The sequence below is a fragment of the Semicossyphus pulcher genome, unplaced genomic scaffold (genome assembly GCF_022749685.1).
Source record: "Semicossyphus pulcher isolate SPU_LCO1_2020_fin unplaced genomic scaffold, fSemPul1.0.p SCAF_7, whole genome shotgun sequence".
NCBI classification, from domain to species: Eukaryota; Metazoa; Chordata; class Actinopteri; order Labriformes; family Labridae; genus Semicossyphus; species Semicossyphus pulcher.
The window spans coordinates 22,335,074-22,359,914 of record NW_027211748.1 but is presented as its reverse complement, the minus strand read 5'-3'; the positions used below and the strand labels follow the sequence as shown (position 1 = coordinate 22,359,914).

The window sequence follows — 24,841 nt, the reverse complement described above, 5'->3', positions numbered from 1 at the left end:
CCGTGAAAAAAAAGACCTGCCAGTGTCTTTCACAAACAGGCCTGTTGGGTTGCTCGCTGCGTTAAACATAAAAGATGTTTAAAACGTCGTTTATTTTTCTCCAGTCAGCTTCAAAACTCTCGCGCTCTCTATCAAGAGCATCTATGGCTGTAAAACAGCGATGTTGGAGATCACTCAGTCAAATGATCCAAGCTAGGCCGCATTTATTGTTTTCGCAACCTAACTATGGCTCTCATCCCGCCCAGAAGCGGACGCTCATGTGACGGAAAGCTCGCAAAGCCAATCAAGTAGCCGCATGCTGCCGGCTTAGGAGGAAATGGACCAATCAGAGTCTGATAGCATCCGAGGGGCACGCTTTCTACGCTCTCTCTGGCAAGAATGTTAGTTCCTGCTCTTCCCTGGCCGTTTCCTGTAATCGTACAGTGTTGTGAGACGGAGAAAGCCATGTGTGTCGATGCAAAGGTAAATTTAGCACCCCGAAATTATTACTGCGAGAGTTAGGGCAGTGGATATGATGGATATTTTCAGGTATTTTCGCCGAAAATTAGACGCAGACCAAGCGAAACAGTATTGCGGCCTAACCCGTGTCTGAACGTTGAGGGGCAATGGTTATTGTGGCACGTTGCTTTGGTTTGGTCCGGTTTGTTGATGAGATTGAAGGAGTCCGGTGGACTGAATGGTAGGTAGTAAATGACAGAGAAGCGATGTATCGGTTGCAAACATACAATTTACCGTATTTTTAAGCTTAAATATGTTTTCGGAGGCACACACGGTTTTGTAACAGGCACATCTTGGTGGCGGTCGAGCTAATGCTAGCAGACGGGTTTGAGAGAAAAGACTGCAACACACAGCAGAGGAGCATCCATCCCTCCAGCATCAGTACCCTCCACGTCTGACTTCCCTACTAACTATTTTCATTCACACTATCTTTACTGGGTCGTCTAACTTTGTATATTACAATGAAAACTCCCTGATTGAAGTGTTTTAGTGTTTTTCCGACCCGTTTATTGTCACATTGAGCCCGTTTTCTGGACACGTTGGCCACGAGTTAGATGTTGACTCACAAACAATATCTTTGAATAATCCAGTGATAGTCATTAAGTCATTTAAACTTTTATATATTAACTTAATAGTTATCAAATTGTTAGATGGTTTGAGGCACATAACTTACAGTAAAGTTGATCAATTCAGACACAACTCCGCAGAATTTAAATGTTACGTTTGTTGCTACAGAGTTTTTTGTTATTAACCAATCTTTTGTGCATTAAGAAATAAACTTATAATTAATTAAGTTTTGTTTTTTATCTGAATGGGAACAGAGAAAACATGGGAAACTGAAAGAGAAACAAGGACCAGAAATGACAGGACCGCTTTTTTTGCCTCATTTTTGCTTTGTGCTCTCTTTGTACTTTCAAACTCGCATACACTCATCATTGAATGAGGCACACTAAGTTGCAGTTGGTGTATACAGGTTTGAAACCAGTTCTGGCTATATAATAAGCAGTTTAACATTTGTGTAAATAATGCCAACGTCAGTTACTTGTGCTTCACTGACATGTGATTTTCTATCTTTTTCCAGCTCTTCATTTAAAAGTTGAGAAGAACTGGACTTCAACTATTTAGCTTCCATCTCGGAGTTCTTCTAACGCTGTGCCCGTCTCCCTGTGTGGAGTGGGCAAGATGGCAGATCCAATCATGGACCTCTTTGAGGACACGCCCCTGTTCAACCTGGACGCCCTACCGGATGACTCCTTCACTCAGGGCTCCTCGGACCCTGTGGAGGAGGCACTGAAGCTGGCCTTGGGCCAAGTGGACCCTCCGGCCGAGCCCGAGCTCACGGTCAACACGAGCCTTAATGTTCCTGTAGCAGCTCCCGCCATCCCTGACCCTGCCCCCATTCAAGTCCCCACACAGCAGCCAGTGCCAGTGGTGACTGCTCAGACTGTTTCCATAGCAGCAGCTCCCGCTGTAGCCTCTGTCCCTGTTGATACTGTACCTCAGATCCAGGCCCAGACCACCATACCCATTGCTAGCAATACCAGCGTGGCCCACAGTAGCACTGTCCTGCTGAGTTCACCTCTGACTGTTTCCAGCCCCACCATCACCACCACGGCCGCCACGCAGCAGCTCACACAGATTACCCACCAGCTCACCCCTCAGCAGTTAGCCGCCATCACACAGCAGGCTGGAGGGAAGATTGTGATTCTCAAAGGTCCCCAGGGTCAGGCCCAGGTGCTGCAGACTGTATCAGGAGCTGCAGGTCAGACCACTGGAAAGGTCATCCGTGTGCTGTCTGGCACTCCGCTTAAACCCGGCATGTCCATACTGCAGGGGGGGACGGTCTTGAATCAGGCGAGCCCAGGACAAGCTCAAGTCAAGGTGGGTGCTGCGGGGGTGCAAAGGCTGCTTCAGTCCCCCAACGGACCAGTGAAGCAGATGCTGCTTACCTCGCAAGGCCAGCAGGTTCAGGTGCAGATCCCAGCCCAAGCACAGATTGGCCAGACTCAAGTCCAAGCCCAGACTGCACAGATCCAGGTCCAGACTCAGGGTCAGGTGCAGCTTCAGCCAGCCATGGCGGCCCAAACGCAGGTAAGAACCTCCGAATCTTCTGCACAAGAGCAAGATGTCACACTGAGAGCTGCACACAGCCGGTGACGCTATGACTGGTTTTATGATTTGCTCATTGCTGCTGAGTTTCACAAGCTGTGTTTTCAGGTTTTTCTCTTTCCTCAGCATCTTAATGAGTATCATTCTGTGTTTCTGATTCTAGGGTGGAGAAGCAAAGCGCATCACCCTGGTGCTTCAGCAGCCCTCCCAGGCCGCTGTGACAGCAGGTCAAGCTGTTGCAACCCAGCAACAGGTGACTCAAGTTCAGCAGGTTCAGGCAGGCCAACAGCAGCAGACCCCAGCTAGACTGGTGCTGGGCCAGCTCCCCGGAGGCAAACTGGTGCTCCAGGGAAGCCAGCTCGCAGCCCTGACCCAGGCTCGGGCTGCAGGCCAGGCAGGAGGGCAGCCCAAAGTCCTCACGATTCAGCTGCAGGTGCAGCAGCAGCCCAACCAACAAGGAGGAGTTAAGGTAGGAGAGAGTTCAGAATTAATCAGATTAGTGTTTTACTGCAGTACATGTTTCTTGTTTTTCCTCTCTTCTTGTTTATTACTCAGAGCTCTGATGGGTTTTTTGGTGATAGTGTTTCTCTTCACAGAAATGAATTTGACACAGTTATTTCAAATGGCTCCTTATTACTTGTTAGTGGCCTGCAAAATTCCCCCAGCTATCACATCAGAACTTTCTCTGTGACTAAATTGAAAGGGTAGGGATTAATGTTTGTAGCGTTTATTTTATTTGTTGAAATTATGTTTTAATTCCGACTGAAATCTAAAATCAAAAGCTTTAACAAAATAATATCCGGACTATCTCATCTTAAAAATAGATTCTTTCCACTGTTTTTACCGGCGCCTGGTTGTACTCAGGTACTATTGCAAGACGGTGACTGTTTCGCATCTGAAAGCTGTTTGCTAACCGCCATTAAATAACAAGAGAAGAAGAAAACATCAGCGCCAGGTGCTTGTAAAACGGATGCGGTGCTGTGAGATTAGGAACTGGAGAAAAATAAAAAAAGAGTTCTTTGTGGAAGAAACGAAAAGAGGACAAGTGGAAACTTTGCCAGGTAAAACTAGCACATCATAAGTGAGGCTGATTCTCACCGTAAGAGAAACGATCCATGTCTGTGTATTATACAGGGAAGGTGGAGAGTTTAACGTATGTTTTATAGGAGTTGTTGCAGTACAGACTTTGTTGGTTTTATTTTCATGTCAGAGTTGTGAAAAAGGAAACCTGCCTCTCTCTCACTCCTGAACGTCGACACAGTTTGTGCGCGTGGGGACGATCTTTTCGAGTAATAGTCGAATAGTTCCCAGTGAATATCGAGTTGTATTTTTGCTTGACCCAACCGTAACCTTAATGTGCTTTTACATTTCTTTTAATTGGGTACCTTCAAAGTCTACTTTACTCTCGCTGGTTTGTCGCCTTCCCTCGCTTTAATCTTACTCGTACTGCTCAGCACACCACTTAAGTTCTATGTCTTCCTTTAGAACAGATCAGTCCAAATGACGAACATTCCCACATCGTCTCTGCTAACTAGTATCCATTAGTACTAATGTTATTGCTTTATTTGTGTCTAGCAGAAGAATTTGACTGTTGTCTCTTTAAAGGTTAAATATCCTACAAAATGTAGTTTCTAAAATTGCTAATTGATCACATCCATTAAGGTACAGGTTTACATCTTCAGCTGCTATTATTAACTGTTGCAGTTTTGTTTTGCCGTGGCCGTATCTGCAACCTGAAGCATCATATCAGTATTTTGGCAAAGGTACAGGATCTATTAAGCCTAGCGTGGCACAGTTTGGACGCATAGAGAAACAATTAGCCCAACACTTTAGAACTCAAAAGCTGTCAAGTCTAGAATATTTTTATTCCTGATCACAAAGAAAACTGCTCTTCTCTGACTGCTGAGAAGAAGCCAAACAAGCAGATTTCACACTTAGTCTGAGCGCTCTTTAAAATTCAGCCAGATTCTCTGATTCTCTGAACATAAACACACAAACTCTGCAACTGTTTTTCTGTCGTACCTCTTACCTGACGTGGGCTTGTTGGGTTGTGCATGTACGTCTTGTCAAAGGGCTTTTGACTTGACCTGTTTGTTCTTTCACTCTCACAGTACCAGCTGGTGTCAGGAGCTGGAAACGCCGGCAGCCCACAGGTGTTGCAGATCTCACAGGGCCAAGGAGGACAGAGAGTTGCGGTGCCACTCAAAATGCTCCTGCAGCCACAGGTAGGCCTCCAGATGTGCATGGAAATTATTATTTTATATACAATAAAGTGAGGCTCGGTGTTTCTTATATAATATGTCTTCTACACAACACAGACAAGCTCAGTAACCACGGCCGGCGGCACAGTCTCTGTGGTGAAGGTCATCAACACGTCGTCTGCAGGCCCCTCCACAACAACCACCACTCCGTCCCAGGCCATCCGCATCACCAAGGCGCCCGGCGAGCCTGCCTCCGTGCGACGAGTGGAGATCCTGTGCAAGCAGGAGAAAGCAAACCGCATCGTGGCTGAAGCTATAGCCCGGGCCAAAGCGCGCGGCGAGAAGAACCTGCCCCGAGTCCTGAACCAGGACGAGCTTCCATCCACACAGACCTCCCCGGAAACGGGAGGCACTGTCACCATTGTGACATCTGCAAAGAAGAAGAGCAGCGGAGGGGGAAGCAAGAAGAAAAGTCCCGTAGCTGGAGCAACGACGCCCAAATCCGCAGGAGGGGCCGACAAAAAGGGCAAAGTAAAGACCCCGGGAGGACCAACAGTGGCTGGAGGCACGGTGATACCAGGAGCAGGGAACAAGAGCAAAAGCAAGATTAAGACAAAGTAAGTGCCGTGAGGAGGAGGTGATCGATCACTTCACTCTAACTGATATCTGTATGTTAGGCAGGAGATAACCGCTAGTGTATGTGTGTGTTTGCTGCTGCTTCATTCGGTCTCTTCCACCTTCCTGCAGCACTATAACTCTAGTGGGAGCAAAGAAGAGAAAGAGGAACGCGTCCTCCGATCACTCAGACGGTGAGATGAGCCCAGCCTCACCTGCTGCACTGGAGGAGGATCTGATTACGGTACAAACACAAACATGGTCACGCAAACAAGATCTGCACACTTTTCAGACGGCTCTGTCACTGCTCAATGTGTTTTCAGTCCCGCTCTTCAGCCCTGCATGTATTCTGACTTGTGCGATTGGGCTGCACGATATATGACCATCGCATTTGTGATGTGGGAGTGTGCAATAGTTACATTGCACGGTGTTCGATGTGAAGCAAATTATCTTAACACGTCAAGGAGCGGATGTGTTTACTTACAGCGGCTACACCTGCAGCGCACGTACGCTGTAGTGTTGTGTGAGTCGACATGAAGTAGGAGTTGGTGAGCTTTTGTTTCAAAAAGTTACAGTTACTGGGCTGCACGCGCAGATTGAACAGACATTTAAAATTGTAGATGACATAAAATGAGACAACTGAGACACACAAGTCTGTTTGTGAAGAAATGTATCACTTCACCTGCACGCTCTACTTTCCATGCAAGCGTCAGAGTTGCTGAACCAAGTGTGGGTTTGTGTTTGAGGAAAATTAATCTGTATTTACAGATTCAACATTGAAATGTACGATCTGTAGGCAGGGACGTGGACTTTAGGGAAGGCAAGTGTTCTGGTTTCCGTCTGTAGTACGCTTGTAGTCTGAGTGATATCGAACAGGCTGCTGCGTATGCAGGAGTAACAGTCCGTGTGGAAAGCCAAAGCAGGCGGAACGTAATCAGCGCCATCTGATGATAATTTAGCTTCTTATTAATCTCTATAAACAGACGTCTTCATGCTAACAGCTAGCAAACCGTTCTAGATCAAAAATTCAACTTGAGATAAATTCCCTTGACACTGTGTCACGAAAGCCGTTCAGCATTCAGATTTCCGGACTTCCTTAAATGCATCACATCAATCTGACCTTTTCTTCCTCTTTTTTTCTTCTCCTCTTGAGGACAGACCTGACAAAGCTTCATTTTTACTTTTTACCAATCTGCATCATGATGTTGAAATTTCAGTGACCCCTTAATTAAAGTAAATCACAAGAAAAACGGTTTCATTTTCTGTAAGGAAGGAAGTCTTGACTGGAAGTTGTTTATCGCTAACTGCTGGCTACATGTGCGGCATGTTCACCCTTGTCCCCAGAGGCTAAATTGTCGTCAGACTGATGGGATCCAAGATTGGAGGAAAATAGACTTAAAGTCCCAAATAATAAATTGTATGATTGGAACAACTTCCTTTATATTTTTATGTTGCAGAAAGAAATCGCAATCTTTTTTTGTCCAATATGTTGCAGCCCTATTTCGTGCAGTCAAAACATTTTTAGCTCAACAAAAAGACTAGAAGCTTGTGTGAACTTACCTTTGTTGCGTCCCTGTGAGACGGCTGGTATATGCTTGTTTACTTTCTAGCACATGCTAAGTGTTAGAAATCATGTGCGATAATGTGGATGAGCGAGCCAGAATGTCACTCTTGCCGATGTTAAAATGTAGATTAATGCAGACCTCAGATGAACCCCAGCGGTGTCCGGCCTGAACGGAGTAACTAAGTGTTTCTTGTTCTGTGTTTTTAATCTACATGCGTTTGATGTTGTGGGTTTCTGTTTGAACATTTTGCTCGACGCGTTGAACTTACACCTTTCCCCTTTGGGCCAGCAGAGGCGCTCCAATCGCGTGGTGAAGAGGAAGAAGTACACAGAGGACCTGGACATCAAGATAACAGACGACGAGGACGAGCAGGAAGACGTAGACGTTACTACGACGGCGGCGGCTGTGGCCTCCATCAGTGGAGGGACAGCAGCGCAGCTTAAACAGGAAATGGAGCTGGATGTAGATGGACAGCCCAGCATGCAGTTCTTTGTGGTGAGATGTGGAAAGGATTCTCATAATCCTTTTTGATGTTGCTAAAAGTGTATTTGCAGTGTTGGATTTAAGAGGGTTGAAGGTTCAGAGGTATTTAAGGCTTTATTCTTTATTCTTACAGGAAAACCCGAGTGAGGAAGATGCTGCCATCGTAGACAAAGTTCTCTCCATGAGGTTAACGAAGAAGGATGTAAGTCAACTCAATTTTCTTCTGCTACAATTTTTTATTTAATTTAATTTAATGTAATTTTGAGAATCATCCAACCCTGTTCTCTTAAAGGTGACCCAGGGCCAGTACACCACTGTGGAGGAGTTCTTTGTCAAATACAAAAACTAGTACGTTTCTATATTTCAACAAATAACTTTGCTTATGTTCTTGACTATTTTTGTTCATTGTTGAGTAAAACTGTCGTCTCTTGTTCTCAGTTCGTACTTACACTGTGAGTGGGCCAGTTTGGAGCAGCTGGAGAAAGATAAGAGGATCCACCAGAAGATCAAGAGGTTCAAGACCAAACATGCACAGATGAGGCACCTCTTCCAGGAGGTACGTTTCAGGCAGCTGCAGAAACCTCTTATTTTAGGATGAAGCTCGGCTGCTTCAACGCTAACTTTGTCCACACCGACTCTGTGCTTCTCTGCAGGAGGAGGAGCCTTTTAACCCCGACTACGTAGAGGTGGACCGCATCCTGGACGTTTCTCACAGCGTCGACAAGGACAACGGCGAGGTGAGAGAGCAGATCACTTTAACGGCTGAAATACGTCCCTCTCTTCTTTTTTTTGACGCTCATACTAATACTTGCTTTCGCTCTTCTCTCTTCAGCCTGTTATCTACTACTTGGTGAAGTGGTGCTCGCTGCCTTACGAAGACGCCACCTGGGAGCTGAAGGAGGACGTGGACGAGGGCAAGGTTGAAGAATTTGGCAAAATCGCAAACCGACAACCTCGCCTGAAGAGAACGGTGAGCAGTCGAGTGGAGTTTATTTTTAATCATATGTTTTTACACACACTCCGAATTTGGTCATAAAGAAGATTTTATACTCGTCTCAAGGTGTGCAACAGAAAGGAGAAGATACAGTGAAAATGGACTGAACCTATCGAGGGAATACAAATGAATATGATGTTGCAGCAGCTCTTCTTCTTACAATGGAAAGCAGGGCGTTATGTGCAAGACCATAAAACAGTTTAGACACACTGTGCCCTGTGTGAGTGCCCTCTTCAATTCTAAGGGTGCTTTCACACCTAAAGTCCGTTTGTTTGATCCAAATCAAAAACCAAATTGTTCCAATGTTGCATTTGTTTGCAAGTTCGGTTTGTGTTCACACGGACGCTTTTACCAATGGACCAAAACTTTAGATGCGCGAGGAAACTGCTCTCTGATTGGCCAGACTAAAGAGAGAGAGCACACTGATCAATCGCACTCAACACGATCGCAGACTTTAATGTTTTGTTGTTTGAGTTTTTTTCACTTTTAACCGGCATCGTTCCACAGATCGATCAGTTCATTCTCCTTTAGTTTGCCATTGAACACGTCTGTGTTTTTGTGCGTTTCCACAAGCATTTTTGAAATTGTTTGGTCAGCCCATATTTCTATTTCCTCGTCGCTACCCCACGTCTGTCCTCTGCTCATCTTGCTGCCTCGCTGCGTAGCTGTCTCTGCGAGTTTCAGCACCCGTTAACGCATCACAAGATGGACAGGTAGAGAGACGATACCATATATCCCCCATGACAGACAGCTACAGACTGCTCCTGAAGCAGACTGTTGAAGTTGAGTTGAATCTTTGTAAACATGCTAGCATGGCCTAACATGACTCAAGACTCTCATTCTCAACCTGGAGACACAGCAGTTCAACTAAACTTTTACAGAATTAAACATTAATGGAAAAGTTGCGTCATAAACAGCAGGAACCTTTGAATCATCAACAGCATAGTTATGTTTCTGGTGTCATCACGGCTTCTCGTATTTTCATACCTTTCTCCTCTCTCCTTTCTCCTCTCCTCAGCCTCGGCCGGCCGCTGCGTCATGGAAGAAGCTGGAGGAGACGAGAGAGTACAAGAATGGAAACATACTCCGCGAGTATCAGCTGGAAGGAGTCAACTGGCTGCTCTTCAACTGGTACAACAGGTATTTATCACACAGGCATGTTTTTGGCTGACTGCCGGGGTCAGCCCTACACACGGGTCTGTATGTGACTGAGTGAGTGAGTGACAGTACTCACAGAGCCGTAGAGAGAGAGAGAGAGAGAGAGATGCGACATCACAATGGCGGATCATGGAGCATATTGGACCGCCACTGGCGCGACTCTCTGTCTATATGGCTCTGGACACCTTGTTTGCGGAGTAGGCGGGGCTGCTCCTCTGATGCTTCTTTACAGTAGTCATTTTGAAATGCTGTTTGTTAATTGCTTCACCTGCTTCTCGTCTCTCAGGCAGAACTGTATCCTCGCAGACGAGATGGGTTTAGGAAAGACCATCCAGTCCATCGCGCTGCTGTCTGAGGTTTACTCCGCTAACATCCAAGGCCCCTTCCTGGTCATTGCTCCGCTCTCCACTATCACTAACTGGGAGAGGGAGTTCTCCACGTGGACCGACATGAACGCCATCGTCTACCACGGCAGCCTGGCCAGCAGACAGATGATCCAGCAGTATGAGATGTACTGCAAGGACGATAAGGTGGAGGATTGTTCGACTGTTGGTGATTAACTCAACTGGTGTTCACTGTGTCTAACGAAACGTGTTATTCTGTCAACAGGAGCACTTGATCCCAGGTGCGTACAAGTTCGACGCCCTCATCACCACCTTTGAGATGATCTTGTCTGACTGCCCGGAGCTGAGGGAGATCTCCTGGCGCTGTGTGATCATCGATGAAGCTCACAGACTCAAGAATAGAAACTGCAAGCTGTTGGACAGTTTGAAGATGCTGGATCTGGTGAGAGGAACACGGCTGAATGTTTCATCCTCCTGCTCCTTCTGTGTCGCCGTCTTTTATAAGTCTTATACATCATAATTTTCCTTCCTTCCCTGCCTTATGAGTACTTGGTCCTGCCCCTCTACTCAAGTTGTATTCTGTGGTTTCTCTCAGGAACACAAGGTGTTGCTGACGGGCACTCCTCTCCAGAACACGGTGGAGGAACTCTTCAGCCTGCTTCACTTCCTGGAGCCTGCTCAGTTCCCCTCTGAGACTGAATTCCTCCGAGACTTTGGAGACCTCAAAACAGAGGAACAGGTGTGAAACAAACACTCACTTCAGCACTAAAACTCACAAATGCATCTCAGCGCCCTTGCCTTGTACATCTGCACATTTTAATGTTATCGTCCAATGCACAGGTTCAAAAGCTGCAGGCCATCTTGAAACCGATGATGCTACGAAGGCTCAAAGAGGATGTTGAGAAGAACTTGGCACCCAAACAGGAAACCATCATTGAGGTTAGAATAAACGGCAGATTTCCCACTGAAACTGTGCGTTGTGTTAGGAGATGTCACTGACAGAAAGAAGACAACGTTTTGATTGTCTCGTCTCTCAGGTTGAGTTGACGGATGTCCAGAAGAAGTACTACCGGGCCATCCTGGAGAGGAACTTCAGCTTCCTCAGTTTGGGGGCGAACAGTAACAGCAACGTCCCCAACCTGCTCAACACTATGATGGAGCTTCGCAAGTGCTGCAACCACCCCTACCTCATTAATGGTAATGCATCGCATTAACTCGCAGTCTTCTGCAGGCAGTGTTGTTGTTACATGTTTCCTCTTTGCTGATGTTAGATGTGATAAATAAGATGAGTTGGAAATCTTTATAAACATTTACTAATGACTGAGCGGAAACGCCAATACTGTCCGTATGATCATTTGAAGGGCGAGTCTAAGTATTATGAACATTTCACTTGGCAGAAGAACATAATCAGTATTGCTGGAAGTGCTACAAGACATTGTATCATCATCATTTTGTGTAGTGGGCCTAAGGATAAGTTTCACAGTGATCCCTCCAGTGATTACTAGGGATAGGCATTTCCAGTAATCTCAATATTCGAGTAATCTAATTACCTTATGAACGAGTAGTCGAGTACTCGCAAATTATATTTTTTTTTTACCCTGTAAAAAACATACGTCGGACACGGCCCTCCCGGCCCGGAAATAGTAGGCTGTATGCCTGTAAGAGAACATTAACACTTTAACATTAATGTAAATAAATTGCCAACAATAGAAAGCAGGTTCAGTTTCAAAAGCACTGAACAACCTTAACAGACCCTTCAATTAAAGCTGTTGTCACAGCGGTAGCGGACTGTATGGACTTCTGTTCTGTGCTGCTTCACACGTAACTCGCATGTTTTTCACTCTCGTAGCTGTTGTCCGTTGTGATGGTGGCTCGTACTCCGACTCAACAACTGGCATCAGCTCACGGAAGCCTTCTCCTTCCGCAACACTTAATGGGAGCATATCTCCAGTCACCATGTTCGTTATTAGCAGGCTAATCTTCTCCGCTCTGGTATCATCACAACGACGTGTGCTAACAGGGCTAGCAAATGATGTGATGCGAGACTGCCTGTTGTCTGTCTCCGCTGGCTTCTCCTTGTGCTTTAAGCGTGTGTGGTTAAGCATCGAACTAGTATTTCTATGATATACAAACACCACATATCTTGCACAGCACGTTACCGTCGTCTTTTTTGTCAAAGTATTTTCAGACATCACTTTTCCTTGTCACGGCTGACATGGTGCATGTAACTGAGTTAAACTACTTTAGCCGCAAACAACACATGCACCAGTGTGCGAGTAGTGTAACATTACTCGCATAATGACGTCAACAATGAGTTCTCGAGTACTCGATTATTCGTCCCCATCCTTAGTGATCACACGTATAAAGTCTAATCCAGAGTCCAATCCAAGTTTTCTCATGGTCATGGTTTGGGCTTGGGCGAGTCGTCGGCCTTATCAAAGTCGTTGATTAAAGAAAAACATTGATTTGCATAACGTGTGTCGATGCGATACAGAAACTGATCTTGTCACTCTTTGCTGTCTGTCAATATGGGAGGTAAGAACAAGGTCCGGCTCACTGGGGAGCGCTGACTTGAGCCTCAGAAAGTTCCGCTTAAATTGAGCATCGTACCGGGGCTTCATTCAAAACGTCTCTCTGCTCCGCTCGTGTTCACCGTCACTCTGCCGCTCTCTCTCTCTCTCGTATACTTGCTTGACCACTCACTCAATGCGCACTTCATGACACAAGGTACAGCGATATGTAGGGATGTAGTAGGGATGCGTTCAGGTCCAGGTTGAAAAACTCAGTCTTTTAACAGAGGAGAGGGTAATAAGTCAGCCTCTGTAGTACCTCTCTGTTTAGTAGTGCGTTCTGTTGTTTAATTAGCTCACTCTGCTCGTTTTAAGTAAAACTACTGATTCTCCAGTTCAGGGAAAGAGTTGCTGTGACATATAGTGTTTAAATTAATCTGTGTGTTTCAGATGACATGTTTTAGTTGTTTCACATTTAGAAACATTAAAGGGAACTCATAAATGGACCCTGATACCTTACTCAAGCTGATGATGATGAAGAATTTAATTAGTTAATCTGCATTAAAATACTTTATGGCTGCCGAGTAGATCAGTGCCGTTTCCCTTGTTGTAAGCTAGCATCATCGGATAGCGTGCTAACGTTTCACCTCTGTCTGTTCCTGTCCAGGCGCAGAGGAGAAGATCGTAGCGGAGTTGCGGGAGGTGTATGACCCGCTGGCTTCCGACTTCCATTTGCAGGCCCTCATTCGGTCGGCCGGCAAGCTGGTGCTGCTGGACAAGCTGCTGCCTCGCCTGAAGGCTGGCGGCCACAAAGTGCTCATCTTCTCCCAGATGGTGCGCTGCTTAGACATTCTGGAGGACTACCTCATCAACAAGAGGTGAGAGGGCCCTGATGTGACTATATACAACTGAAGATTGTTTTTTGAATGGAGAGAAAATATTGCCACAACTATTAAACTTATGTACCTTATTTTCTACAGATACCTTTATGAGCGAATTGATGGCAGAGTTCGTGGGAACTTGCGACAGGCTGCCATCGACCGCTTCAGCAAACCTGACTCAGACCGTTTTGTCTTCCTGCTGTGTACCCGCGCCGGGGGCCTGGGTATCAACCTCACTGCTGCCGACACATGTGTGATATTTGACTCTGACTGGAACCCTCAAAATGACCTGCAGGTACGAGACTGTTATTGTAAATAATCGTCCCATGTTTTTCTCTTTGCATGTTTTTACATTTTATGTTCAAAGCTTGGAGCCGTTCTCTTTATTCCAGCAGCCTCAGGATGCGTTTTTAACCCCGGTTTAAATTCTTCTTTCAGGCACAAGCACGGTGTCATCGTATCGGCCAGTCTAAGGCGGTCAAGGTCTACCGTCTGATCACTAGGAACTCCTACGAGAGGGAGATGCTGGATAAAGCAAGTCTGAAGCTCGGCCTGGACCGTGCTGTCCTGCAGAGCATGAGCGGAAACAAAGACAAAGACAGCGTTAATGGAGTAAGAAGTCCTCCTGGTCTTTGCTGTATTTTATCGTCTTTATGTCAAACAGTGAGTTTGTCTAAATGTCTCTCTGCGTCACCTTTCACAGATCCAGCAGTTCTCCAAGAAGGAGATCGAGGACCTGCTGAGGAAAGGAGCCTACGCTGCCATCATGGACGAGAATGATGAAGGCAGCCGCTTCTGCGAGGAGGACATCGACCAGATCCTTCAGCGGAGAGCGACCACCATCACTATCGAGAGCGAGGGGAAGGGCTCCACGTTCTCCAAGGCCAGCTTTGTGGCGTCTGAAAACCGCAATGACATCGCCCTCGATGACCCCGAATTCTGGCAGAAGTGGGCCAAGAAAGCCGACATAGACATGGACACCATCAACAGAAAGGTCACACAGTACTCCCTATATACTGTAGCTTTTCTGATATGTACATTTCTTCTTCTTCTTGCATGTCGACTTGTGTACAAAGAGACATGTCATTGAAAGTTAATTCTCTCCCCACAGAACACACTCGTGATCGACACTCCTCGAGTCCGTAAGCAGACCCGTCAGTACTCCAGTTTACGAGGTGAAGGTGGCGACCTGTCTGATCTGGACAGCGACGACGAGTATCCACCCGCCAATTCCAGACAGTCGCGTGCCTCCCGCCGCTCCGACCGCCAAAGTGGAGGGGGTTACGGACGCACTGACTGTTTCCGGGTAGAGAAACACCTGCTTGTCTACGGGTATGCAGACAGTTTTTATGTTCAAATACTCAATTTATACTCCTTCCTGTGGTTCTTGTTCTCACTGTATTGCCTTTTTTTTTCACTTAAGCTGGGGTCGCTGGAGGGACATCTTGTCCCACGCCAGATGTAAGCGTCGCCTCAGTGAACGCGACGTTGAGACGATCTGTCGTGTCATCCTGGTCTTCTGTTTGCTCCACTATCGGGGAGATGAGAACATCAAGAGTTTCATCTGGGAGCTCATCACTCCGCCAGAGAACGGGCGCGAACCCCAAACACTACTCAACCACTCTGGTAGGAGCTGAACACTGAACCTTTTTAAATGTTTTTTAACTTTCCCAAACTAAAAGAAGTTAATCAGTGAGTCTGTTTGGAGGATAAAATATGTAAATGTAACATTCTTTATCCTTTATCATGTATTCAATGCTCAAGACTGCTCTTTGTTTAATGTTGTCTGTTGAATTATCAACTATTTGAATGTATCATTAACTGTATATTAATTTCCTCCGTCCAGGCCTGTCCATCCCTGTCCCGAGAGGCAGGAAGGGTAAGAGGGTAAAGGCTCAGAGCACGTTCGATGTTCAGAAGGTGGAGTGGATCCGCAAGTACAACCCCGACACGCTGCTCCTGGACGACAGCTACCGCAAACACCTCAAGCACCAGTGCAACAAGTCAGTGGAGCTCAGTGTGCCGTGTTTTCACGTGTATAGACAAGTTGAAGTGATGTCATCCATGTTCAAACACTAAAACGTCTCCTCTCAAACCGCAGGGTGTTGCTGAGGGTGCGTATGCTCTACTACCTGAAACAGGAAGTGATCGGCGAACATTCAGACTCTGTCCTGAAGGGGGCTGACATCAGGTATCTAACACTGCCATTTGTATATCAAGCAAATGCACACAATGAATGAAGTTTACTGTGATGCACTTGAACCCAGAATGACATGCTTTATCTTTTTGTAGGGATGTTGATATCTGGATGCCTGAGATGGAGCAGCAGGAGGTTCCTGCAGGATGGTGGGACGGAGAGGCCGACCGCTCTCTGCTCACAGGCGTATTTAAACATGGTGGGTTTCGCTCTATAAGCTCAAACATTTAAGATGAGGATCTTTTATGGCTTCAATACAAAACACTTTCTTGCTTAAGCTGCCTCAGTTGCCTCTCATCTGGAACTCGTCATTGCACAATTTGTGATAATTGTTTTTGACTTTATCCATCTCTGTCACCAGGTTATGAAATGTACACCACGATGCGTGCTGATCCGTGCCTCTGCTTCCTGGAGAGAGCCGGTCGGCCTGATGACAAGGCCATTGACGCTGAGCAGCACACTGGTGACGCAGAGCTGGGAGACGAGTGAGTGATCCTTCGCTAACAGAGCCTAATGAAACCTCTTATAGATTGATCGCAGAAGTAAGAGTGAACCGGACATGTCGCTGGGTCTCTCTTCCTCTCTTAATGCTTTGTTTGTTTTCCTCAGTGCTGACTATGATAAGTACTCGGAGGACCCGGAGTTTAAGCCTGCGTCAAGACACGCCAAAGATCTTTTTGATGAGGTAAGAGTCCAAGCAAAGACATTAAAATGATCCATCCTGTCTGTCTCTTATTTGAAACTAAACAATAGTGATTCATGTACTGATTCTCTGTTTTACCTTCCAGCCTGACTCCATGAACGTGGACGATGAGATCTCCGTGGAGGACAAGGTGGGGCCAGTGATCGTAGAAAACGTATCCAGTCAGAGCGGCGCGTGTGACTGGCCCTCCAGCTCGTCACTCACGGCGCGGCTGCGGCGGCTCATCACAGCTTTCCAGCGCAGCTACAGGCAGGAGCAGCTGAAGATCGAAGCCGAGGCGAAGGGCGACCGCAGGCGCAGGCGGTGCGAACAGGCCAGCAAGCTGAAGGAGATCGCACGGCAGGAGCGCCAGCAGAGGTACGGTGGTGTTACAGTGTCTTCTGTCTCCAATGAAAGAAAGTTATTATCTTACTTCAGAGTATACTTTAGATTTCTACTGGCTAGTCAGCGTTTAAGTCGAGGCCTTTTTCTAATTGGCTGTAATATTTCGCTGTTTTCCTCTTTCTGTCAAATATGCTCACATCTAAATCTTACTCTTTGAACAGCTGTAAAATGGTTCCTTTTGTAAATCAAAAGTTTTAGTGTTACTCACCAAAACGCCTTGTTACTTACTCCTAAGACATTGTAAAGCTCATTGTACAATGTCTTATTTTAGTAACGTTTTAGACTAAATTTATTTGCAAACTTTGTTCTTCTAACTCGCCTGTGTGGGTGTATTTTTTAGTGTGTCTTGGTGCATTACATACAGCCACCTGTATAGTGTGAAATCGAGAGTCTGTGAGGGTTTGAGAACTGCATAAAAATAAGGAATGGGACACACTATCATGGCATCACATGTTGCCTGGAAACCAGAAGCACCATTAAATGTAATAAGAAAAAAAGCCATCCTCCAGCATGTATTTGTGTCTTACATGAAAGTGTTCATCAAAAGTCAGAAAGACATTATTGTTAATCATGTGTGAATATTTAACTGAATAAGACAAACGTCTCTAAAAATGTGAATGAATAAGCACAAAAGTGATATAAGTGAACTACATGTTGTCATTTACAGATAAACATGTTCCGTCTGTGCTCGCTTTGTTTTCCTTTGGTAGTTACCCAGAATTCATAGCTATCTTGGTGACATACACATTATTGTCCGGCCCCCCGCTAAATGTAAACAAAATGTTCGTATATTGAAGTCGTATTCAATAAAGTTTGAACAAAAAACCTAAATGTAAGCAAAGCGAGCGTGGATGGTGACGGAACTGCAAATCTGTATACTGTAAATGACGACGTATAGTTCTTCACTTTTGTGCTTATTTATTAACGTTTAAAAATGTTTGTATTATTCAGGTAAATATCCGTCGCATGTCCGTGATGAAGCTTTAGCTAGATTATAGCGCCATCATCTGGGTAAAAAACCGTAACATACTTGTCTCTGCATTTTATACTGGTATATTGGTCGCACCGGTATATAGGACGCAGCACACTTTTTAGATGGAAAAAATATTCATATATTAAAAGTGCGTCTTATACAACAGATTTTGCGGTACATCTGCAAGTGGCACAATTAGTGTAGTCAAAGTAAAGTAAACTAACATGCCACTGTAGTATCAATGTGGACACAATTATTCACTGTTTTCTGTCGTTCTTGTTCCAGGTGGACTCGTAGGGAAGAATGTGACTTCTACCGTGTGGTGTCGACTTTTGGTGTGGAGAAGATAAAGAAGGAGACGGGTCTGCAAGAGGCCGGAGACCCCGAGTTCGACTGGAACCGCTTCCGAACCTTCGCTCGTCTGGATAAGAAGACTGACGAGAGCCTCAGCAGATACTTCCGCTCTTTTGTAGCCATGTGTCGGAGAGTTTGCCACCTCAGGCCAGGCCGGGGTGAAGGTAACTACTGCTGCATATTCTGCTGATAGACTCGACTTAGCTACTCTTTCCTTTGCTTTAACTAAATGTTTTAATCTGTCTTCGTTCCTCCTGCTCAGATCCGTCAGAGGTCTCCTCAGCTGTCGCCCCCATCACAGAGGAGCGTGCTTCCCGAACCCTTTACCGTATCAGCCTCCTGCGCCGCCTCCGAGAGCGAGTCCTGCCCCACACCTCCCTGGAGGAGCGTCTGCCTCTGGCTCCGACCAGCTCCGAGCTACCCGCTTGGTGGAACATACCAGAACACGATCGCCAGCTGATGCTGGGCGCCGCGCTGCACGGTGTCAGCCGCACTGAGCTCTCCATCTACTCAGACCCACAGTTCACCTTCACTCAGGCTCGGGACGACTTCATCCTGAATCAACAAGCCCCGCCTCCTCCACCTCCACCGCAGGCGCCGCCCATCATACCCCTCAGCACCCCAAAGACTGAGGAGGACGTGCCCGCGGTGAAGGAGGAGGGAGCGGAAGAGGACGGCCAGCTGCTCGGAGGTCAGATCAGTGCTGTCCTGCAGAGTACACCGTTAAGCCACCATGACGGAAAGGCACAAGGGCCGGGCTGGAGCCTGAAGAGGAGCAAGATCAGGGTGGGAAAATCAGGAGGCAGGAAGGGAGAGGGAGGATCGGATTCAGACTCTGACTCTGACTCAGGCTCGTCGTCGTCTGATCGATCAGGCAGCAGCGATGACAGCGGAGAGAGTGAGGAAGAGACAGAACGAGGTTAGTTGGTAATTAAAGAGGAAGTGGTTTTTGTACTGCAGGGACGAAGGCAACAAATTGAATGAGTTCCTGTTTTTGTTCTCAGCAGGCATGAAGCTGTGTGACGGCGATGAAGAGAACAGTTTACTCTCTATGACTACGTCTCAGGACGGTATTCCTCCTCCTGACCCGCTCAGAGTGGATTGGCCCAAGGTAAATAATAATTCAGTTTATGTACTTGTAAACTATTAAAGAACTAAACCACATTTTTATTCACATCCATCTCTTTGTAAATGAGTGACACTTGAGGCTCCTTCTTTGTCTCTCACAGGACCGTGTGTTGATCAACCGTCTGGACAGTCTGTGTACGCTGGTGGCGAGCGGTCAGTGGCCCTCGGGGCGGCGATACGTCTCCGAGGCTCAGCTCAACCCGAGCTCGGAGCTGACGGGAGACGAGATGACGTACACGCGGTTGATCCGCAAACCCAGCAGCATGCCTGGTGGCCCCGGAGCGGAGGGAGACGATGGAGAGTTCACTGTGAAGCTCCTCAAGGTGAGAGATTTTCGTGCAGTTGTTCAGCGTTTGAAACGTAAAGCTGGTAGTTCATGGCTTAATAAGAGTGTTCTCTGTCGACAGGAGGAAGGGCTGAAGCTGACGTTCTCTAAGCAGGCCCTGATGCCTAACGGCTCAGGAGGAGAGAGCAGCAGCCGCAAGAAGCGCAAGGACCAAGAGGTACATGTCTCAGGTTTATTTGTTCCTCTATCACACAGAAGGAGTTGGATAAAAAATAACTTTATTATCGCTGTCTTGTTTTTAGTTTTCCGACCAAGATGGACTCCACGATCCACTAGAGCGAACTCCTCGCCGCAGGGACCCTCCCACCTGGTTAAAGGAGAACCCTGATTATGAGGTGGAGGGCGACATGCTGGAGGTATATTCCTGCCCTGCTTATATTAACGCCCTGGTCTTGGGTTGACAATGAAAAGTGTCTAAATAATCTGCTGCTTTAACACTTGGCACATCTTGTTCCCTCAGCTTCTTGTGAACAGGAGCAAGAGGAAGAGGAGGAGGAGGGCAGACAAAGCCCTGACAGGCAGTGAGAAGGTCAAAGTCATAAACATGAGGACAGGAAAGAAGGTGAGACAATCAGTAATGAGATCATACACTGTATTTGTTAACAAGAGAAAACACAGCCAGCAAATCAACATCCAAATCTTTGTCCTCTTCAGGTCGGAGCTGCTTTCTGTCCAATGCTGCAAGACTTGAGGGAATATCTGGAGGAGAATGCTGATAATGCTGTAGCACCTGAGTGGTCTGACTCAGTTCGAAACTCTGTACGTACTCAAGACTTAATACGTTGCTTTCTGGTGCTGTTTGAAGAGACTTTACTCTTTGATCTGCTGCTCTGTAATCCTAAACTTTAGTAGAAAAGTGCTGCCTGTATGACTTTTTGGCTGACCGCCAGGGTCAGCCCTACACATGGGTCTGCATGTGACCGACATATGGACCTCCACTGATGCGACTCTCTCTCGCACATGGCTCTGGATACTTTGTTTGGGGGAGTAGGCAGGGCTGCTCGTCCGCTGCTCGTCTGCTGTCCTCACCATGTCCACAGCGCGCATATCCAGGGGTAGTTTCAGGTCTTTGTTTTAAAGGTTTCAGTGGGTTGGTCTTAACAGAAAACGATCTTATTGACATTAGAAAGGGGACCTTAATTAACACACAGCGAAAACAACCGTATGAGATGAAGAGACAGAGAGCGAGCGACGGGGAGAGAGGGAGAGATTGCACCCACGTTACGTCTGTGACATGATGTTACTTATTTATTTTTACTGTATACTTATGGCCTGCGGGAGACGTATGACTATGTTTTTATTTTAAAGAAAATTAAGCAGGAACCACAATATGGAGCCTGTGAGTGACTTTATCCATCAAGTAACTTCCTGGAAAAGTTAGAAATAAAGTTAAAAACCACAACAGCAGCCCGGGAAACACTGAGCATTGTGAGGGGATCAGAATTCCAGATCGGGCTTTGACTTTCAAACAGCATACCAGAAGTGCTGACCTACTTTACTCTCCATGCCTGTGACTTTTACTACAGGAAGAGATGTTAATGTTGCTGTCAGAGATCAATAGGACTCATCACAATTCACTTTCACAGTGTATTTTGGCCGAGAAAAAGAATAACCTCGTATTCTCTACATTTTTGGCACGTGTCACGCTAGCAGTGTGAAGACTCTCATCTGTTTTCATGCATTTAAAATGAAAATGAACACGCCGTCACACACGCACCACGCTTCCAGTGTTGCCCACAAAAGCGCACATTGACCTGATGCGGTCATCCACATACTAGGTTTTGACCTCGTCTTGTTTTATGTAGATGTTGCGATCTGCAAAATTGAAACTAGGGTTGTCACAATACCAGAATTTTGAACTTTGATACGATGCACGTTTTAAAACCACGGCAACAAAAAAAGAACTCTTGGGTCCCAAAAATTGGCTAATGTTCTGGTTTTCATTTTTTTCTTGCACAGTGCTGTTACAGAAAGTGACTGAACACACACCAGCTCATTTGACATACTGTTTATAGTAATGAAAGGCTTAATGAGCAGGATTTTCCTAAATAATCGTGTTTATTATTATTTGATATTTTTAAGACCCAAAATAAAATATGGCCAACCCTCTCAGTTGTGTCTGTATCTGCAGAGAATCTGCCCTTTATCTGTATTTTCTCATTGTCTTCTTATTCTGCCGTGTTCGGGACATCGTGTCACAGCCAACAGTCGGTCGGGACTAGGCTTAATGAAAACGTGGCACCAGGGTCACATGGCTGTCTCTCTGCTCTGCTCTCTGTCTGTAACAGACGCTATCGTAGCTTTTGCATCTTTATGAGACGCCAAAAGGACTTTACACAGCTACAGCTTTTGTAGACATATGAATGAGAACAGTCCGCTGTGTCGTTGCTGTGCAGAGCTCCAGGTGTGACGCAGGGCCGAGCAGACAGACACAGTCGGCAGGATGAAGCTCAACTTCAGCTTCAGACAAACGAAACCTGTGTTGTTTAGAGCGTAACTGCTGTAAAACAATCAGAAAAGAATGTCTTATTTCTCTGTTTCATTGCTTTATTTACATTAACAGCACTCACTCTCTTTACTTCCTGTCTATGTCGCTCAATCACAGCTGCACTCTCTCTCTCTCTCTCTCTTTCTTGTGGCAGCTTTGGGTTGAAAACTGATTCAGTATCGTTTTGAAACAATATAATATTTTGACAACCTTGACTCAACTCTTTAAGACGGTTTAACTATGGTTACCTCAGCACCAGAGAAGGGAGACTGTGTCTATGCCTCTGCACAGCCGAGGGCCTTGGTTGGTGGCGTTATGTTTTCAGCTTGCAAGTCGTCGATCTGTTTCTGTGTCCTAGAAAGAAAACCTTTCAGGCCGTTCCTGTCCTATTTTAGAAGATGATATCTCTGGAAGGCCCACAGAGAATATCATCAGATAAGGAGGTAGAGGATGCATTTATCAGATTTTGGAGGTCAAAGGTCAAGGTCACTGGCTTTCTCTGGTTTATTTTTATGATGTTATACGTCCAGGAGAACAAAGCTGCCCGCAACGGATGAGCCCTCCCTGCCCTGTCCCTGACCTCTCTCCTGTAAATGACTGCAGTGTGTCCTCTTTCCCACAGGGCTTCCTGCCAGAGACCTTCTTCCACCGACTGCTGACCGAGCACTCAGACATCCCGAAGAAGAGCCGACGCCGGCATCACCACCACCACCACCATCACCACACTCCAGAGCCCACGCCCGAGGACCCCAACCTGGACGGTGTTGAGGAGACAGAGGAGACTCTGGTGTCAGATGGAGCCTACATGATGGACGAGGAGGACCTGGAGACCTCCCATCACTTCCTCACCAGTCCAGACTTTGACGTTAAAATGGAGGGCGGCGACAGCCTCTCCCAAGGTGACTATGACAGCTCGGATCAGGAGGCGCTATTAGACGATGTCATCATGGCACAGAAGGACTCTGACTCCTCGTCAAGCTCCGAGGATTGACTGAACCCCGCTCTTCAAACACATCAGACTTAGTCCCTGTCTCAAGAATAAATCATGTTATTCCTCATCATTTATTTTTACCATATTATGTATCAAATTATGGATGACTGTGTTTTTTGTTGCTACTTTTATTCATTTATTTTATATAGGAAGTTTTTCCATGAAAGGAGCAGCTTTGCACCAATCTCTTTTCTTTTTCATCACAATTATGTTTCATCCTCGTCTTCTCGCCCTCCTCTCTAACCTCTGACAACATGGCATAAAGCTGAGCTTTCTTACTTCACGACTCGTCATTCTCCTCCTCTTCCTCCGATCCTTTTCTTTCCCATCACATTCCCAGCCATGACCAAAAGGGGACTCCTGCTGTACAGACTCCCTTTTCTTATCTGAGAACCTCAATGCTGGTCCTCTAGCGCTACATGAAACTGGACATGTGTACTGAGCAGAGCCCGGATCCAGATCCCACAATCCCCTGCTCTCGTCTGGTCATGTGTTCCGCGTCCAGACGGGTCTGTGAACTAAAGGGGGGTCCAGTGGGTGGATGTACTGTTATTGTTTTCACTCTATGGGAGGGTGGGGGTTGAGAGGGAGGGAGGGGAACAGTGGCGTATTAGTTACTGAAGCTAGGAGGATGGGTGTATTGTACAATGTAGAGCTGGTCAGTTGTGTACTATGGTGCAAAGATGACGGCAATGAGTTACTATTCTTGTTTTATGATCTGAGTGTATCTGTGAAATGAATAACAGCAATCTACAGTGAAAGCATGTTTGTGTGTGTTATTGTGACTCGCATCAGGCAGAATTAATAAGGAGGTTTACTGTTTTATATTACATTGTTTAAGGCATAGGAGTTTAGATTATTCCTATTCATTACGAACTACAGGTTAGTAGCAGCAATGTCCACGTACACAAACATCTGGACACTTACAAAGTGCTTAAAGCCGAATTAAGCAACTAAAAAAACACCTGCAAAGCTACATTTTTTTACGTATGCAATTAGAGAAAGAGTCAAACTAGCCTTTCCACCTTTCTTGCGCAACTAGCCTGCTAAATTTAGCTTGTGGAAGACTCTGCTAATGGTTATAAGAGTGCATGCAGACAGGCAGTGTGCTCAGTCCTCATGAAATGATTGGACAGACTTAGTGCAGTCCTGCTACAGTCGTAGACATCTGATCTTACCCCTCCTTGTTTTAAGAGCATTTATTGTAGCTGTCGGGATGTGAAGAGAATTTCTACAGCATTGCAAAGAGTGCATCTAAAGTAATTTGCCTCTCGTATCTTTAAAGGGAACACTACCAAATCAAATTACATTTAATCTAGCGAGAGTTAATGTCCTGCCTTATAAAGCCCCCGTTTCACAATATGTAGCTCTTCACTAAATGTTTACGTCTTGATTTTTCTGACACATGGCAGCTGCAATATGTCATTAAATATATGGCTATATTCCAAACTTTTATTATTACTACATTAGTACATACTGTATATGATGAATACCTTCAAATAATTTCTGCACAACTTCTACAAGCATGTAATCCCCATTTAGCATAGAATATATGTAGAAAACCACTACATCAACAAAAGACAAAGTAGGCTAAATTGGGCTCAACAATGATGGGCGAGAGATTTTCTCCTGTATCGCAGCGATGGCCTGTACTTGTAGAAGGAGGCAGTGTTTGTGTAGTAGACATCCTGAGAGGAGGTCCTGCTGCCTGAAAGGCTGAACACTGGGAGGGAAAACAATCCACAAATCAAACATGGTAAAAGTGATTAAAAGCTTTTTTGGAAGGACGCTGCATCTCACTAAACCCTGATGATGAAGGTAAGATGATACTGAATTTTCTTTTTTTTGTTGTCATGTTGTGATCCTGTTGGACAGGGTTTTTATTTTTGGGTAACAAAAACAAAACAGATTCAGTATAA

At 45.9% G+C, this 24,841-nt stretch overlaps 1 protein-coding gene across 1 annotated transcript; it reads left to right on the top strand.

Annotated features, from left to right (window-relative positions):
* Nucleotides 1–409: 409 nt before the first annotated feature.
* On the top strand, nucleotides 410–23,487 carry chd8 (chromodomain helicase DNA binding protein 8). The gene is made up of 39 exons (XM_069684765.1): nucleotides 410–462; nucleotides 1,580–2,589; nucleotides 2,771–3,076; nucleotides 4,719–4,832; nucleotides 4,926–5,425; nucleotides 5,556–5,667; nucleotides 7,277–7,483; nucleotides 7,605–7,673; nucleotides 7,764–7,819; nucleotides 7,910–8,027; nucleotides 8,125–8,208; nucleotides 8,304–8,441; nucleotides 9,484–9,605; nucleotides 9,910–10,153; nucleotides 10,233–10,409; nucleotides 10,563–10,706; nucleotides 10,808–10,906; nucleotides 11,005–11,164; nucleotides 13,145–13,355; nucleotides 13,458–13,653; nucleotides 13,797–13,970; nucleotides 14,062–14,352; nucleotides 14,470–14,690; nucleotides 14,782–14,984; nucleotides 15,205–15,361; nucleotides 15,460–15,549; nucleotides 15,651–15,754; nucleotides 15,917–16,040; nucleotides 16,165–16,240; nucleotides 16,344–16,615; nucleotides 17,901–18,133; nucleotides 18,232–18,888; nucleotides 18,974–19,080; nucleotides 19,199–19,420; nucleotides 19,505–19,600; nucleotides 19,686–19,799; nucleotides 19,904–20,005; nucleotides 20,098–20,202; nucleotides 22,554–23,487. Exons 2-39 carry the CDS (start codon nucleotides 1,681–1,683, stop codon nucleotides 22,920–22,922), a joined length of 7,683 nt encoding a protein of 2,560 aa, XP_069540866.1. The 5' UTR covers nucleotides 410–462; nucleotides 1,580–1,680; the 3' UTR covers nucleotides 22,923–23,487.
* The last annotated feature ends 1,354 nt before the right edge of the window (nucleotides 23,488–24,841 follow it).